The sequence below is a fragment of the Lentinula edodes genome (genome assembly GCF_021015755.1).
Source record: "Lentinula edodes strain Le(Bin) 0899 ss11 chromosome Unknown C8R40scaffold_25, whole genome shotgun sequence".
In the NCBI taxonomy this organism is placed as follows: Eukaryota; Fungi; Basidiomycota; class Agaricomycetes; order Agaricales; family Omphalotaceae; genus Lentinula; species Lentinula edodes.
The window spans coordinates 7,255-9,775 of NW_025764331.1; the positions used below are offsets into that span (position 1 = coordinate 7,255).

Consider the following 2,521-nt stretch of genomic DNA (forward strand, 5'->3'; position numbering starts at 1 on the left):
GATTGGAGAGTCAATTCGAGTAGTAGAGCGGCCCCGAGCCGGGGCGACCACGGGGGGTTGTCCACGGCGAGGGGTCAGGACTTGGACAGGTTGTCCGTCACTAGTGAATAAAGTACTGTACTCAAATTGCTGTTCTTCCTCCATGGCTTCAGGAAGAGTTGACGTAGTTGGAACTGTGGCTGGACCGAAACCGCGATTACGGCGACGTGGTTGACCGATGGCTGAGATGGATTCGGAGAAAGGGGCGAAAGATTGGGCTGTGGTGAAGAAAGTGTTTTCTTCGGAGTTTGCTCTAGATTGAGCTCGAGTTTTCGGAGGCATAAAAAATGATAAGTCAGTACGACGTTACGGATTGAGTTTAATTATACTGTTAAGATCATGTACACCGTGTAACCGTGCCAAAGTCACAAGGTGTCTAAGTGCGGAAGACGAATGGGACAGTAGTGAAGTTATTAACAACACCGCCGTTACGCCGTTAGTCCCCGGAGAGCGAGAGTAGAGAGAGAGGAGCTAAGTAGCAGCCAGGTCGGAGCGGCGGTATCGCCGATGACGAGGAGCGGACCAGAGAACGTTAAAGTCCTAAGGTCGAGGAGAACGTACTTCGAGGCGTTGAGCCTGAAGACTTAGAGGAGAGTTAAGTTGAGAAGGGAGATCTAAGTTGATCTAAGTTGATAATTAAACTGAGGAACTACAGTAGCGTACAGGCAGTATTTATATCTACGGAACGGCGCATCGGTGCGGAGCGCTAGACTAACTACTAGGAGCTATACGAGTAGTACCTGCAGGGTAGAGTAAAAGACAATAAGGAGAGACTAGAACGAAAGAGTAAAAGACAATAATGAGAGACTAGAACAAAAGGATATGTGTAGCGAGAAAGAACAATAGGAGAGAGATTACAATAAAGAGCAGATCTTCGGAGTACCGAGCGGCGGAATGGGAGCCCGCGGCATGGACTTGACACCCGCCCTCTTGTGCGGTCACCTCCGAACTTCGAGTTGCCTGATCACTTTGGGAATACACTCCATCAGAATCAGTCAACTACTCCATATCAACCTCCACCTGACCCTCGTCCACTTAGTCCTCCTTTGCCAACCCCTGCTGAGTTGGTAGTGAAGGCACAGAAAAAGGCAGTAGATCCGAAAATAGATAGGAAGCCAGAAGTGAAGGCCGAAAAGAAGAAGCGCCAACGGGCTTTACCAAAGAATGATGAGTCGGATTCAGGAGGAAGTGGGAATGAAGCACGCCCGAAGAAGAAAGGAGGTCGAACAAAAGGTGCCCTTACTTATGGAGATGAAGAATGTCGAGAGCTTGTTGAACGAGTTGGGGACATGTTGCCGATTGGTCAGAAGGGTTGGGAAGCAGTTGTTAGCACATACAACAAGTGGGCAAGAAAGAATGGCTATCCGGAGCGAGAAAGACGGCCACTGGCCAATAAGTTCAATAGCGTAAGTTATCAGTTCATAATTTCAATCATATAATGTCACATATTTCTTTCTAGCTTGTGACTATTGTGAAGACGAAACCCACTGGTGATGCTGAGCGTCGCCAGATGTATGCTGAAGCACTTATGGCTGAAGATAGTCTGAATGAGAAGGCAGCAATTGGTGATGTGCAGGATGATGTTGTCGAGATCTCCTCCAATGATGATGATGACGACGACAACCCACAGATGAAAACTGCAAAGGGGACCAAGAAGGAACCTGGAACTGTTCTTACTAAAGCATACAAAACAGAAGCCCCATTGCGTCCACAGCCCCGCCGGAATCAGGCTACTGCTGTACTAGACCGAATCAGCTCATCTCTTGATCCTGAGATCCTGCGCCGTCGAGAAGATGATCGTTCATCAGCAAACTTTCAGCTCATGATGCTCCAAAACATGCAGACACAGTTCAACATGCTCACCCAGGAAAACACTGAGCAGAGGCGACGAGCAGACAGAGCTGAGACCGAGCTCCAGATGCTCCGAAGTCAACGCTCCCCTTCACATTACTCACGGCATCATTATCACTCTCACTCCCGCTCTCGTTCACATTCACGTTTGCGTGGTCGTCATCGCTCTCGTTCACGCAGTTATCTACACAGCCGTGATTCCCATCATCATTCTTGTCATCGCCATTCACGACGCTACTCCCCATTGCAAAGTCATCATTCCTACTCACAATATCCATCACGTCGGAGTCATTCCCCCTTGCAAGATTGGGATACTTCTTACATTCCAGAGCCTCGGGCTCATACAAAATCACCCACCTCTCAACCTCTCATTCCTCCTCCTCCTCCAGTGCCACTATCTCCTGTACAGCAAGCCACACATCCAGGAGCCATGATAGCATCGTCGTCAAGAGTTACCTTGGACAATCTAGCATTAGTTGCTTCTCAACTTCCTCAGCTTGGACCTAATGATACAGTTAGCATTAACCCCAATAGTAACGGGTATTATAATGTTGCATTGCTCTCTCCATCGAAAAAGTTTGTAGAAACAAAAGGGCAAAGTAGGTGGGAGTAGATATCAAGTAGTAGTTAT

At 48.1% G+C, this 2,521-nt stretch overlaps 1 protein-coding gene across 1 annotated transcript; it reads left to right on the top strand.

Annotated features, from left to right (window-relative positions):
* Positions 1-920: 920 nt before the first annotated feature.
* On the top strand, positions 921-1,777 carry C8R40DRAFT_1112241 (uncharacterized protein; the record flags this gene model as incomplete). The annotated part of the gene is made up of 2 exons (XM_046228409.1): positions 921-1,445; positions 1,499-1,777. Coding segments are annotated over 2 exons (804 nt in total), but the record flags the coding sequence as incomplete, so codon positions are not given.
* Between the last annotated feature and the right edge of the window lie 744 nt (positions 1,778-2,521).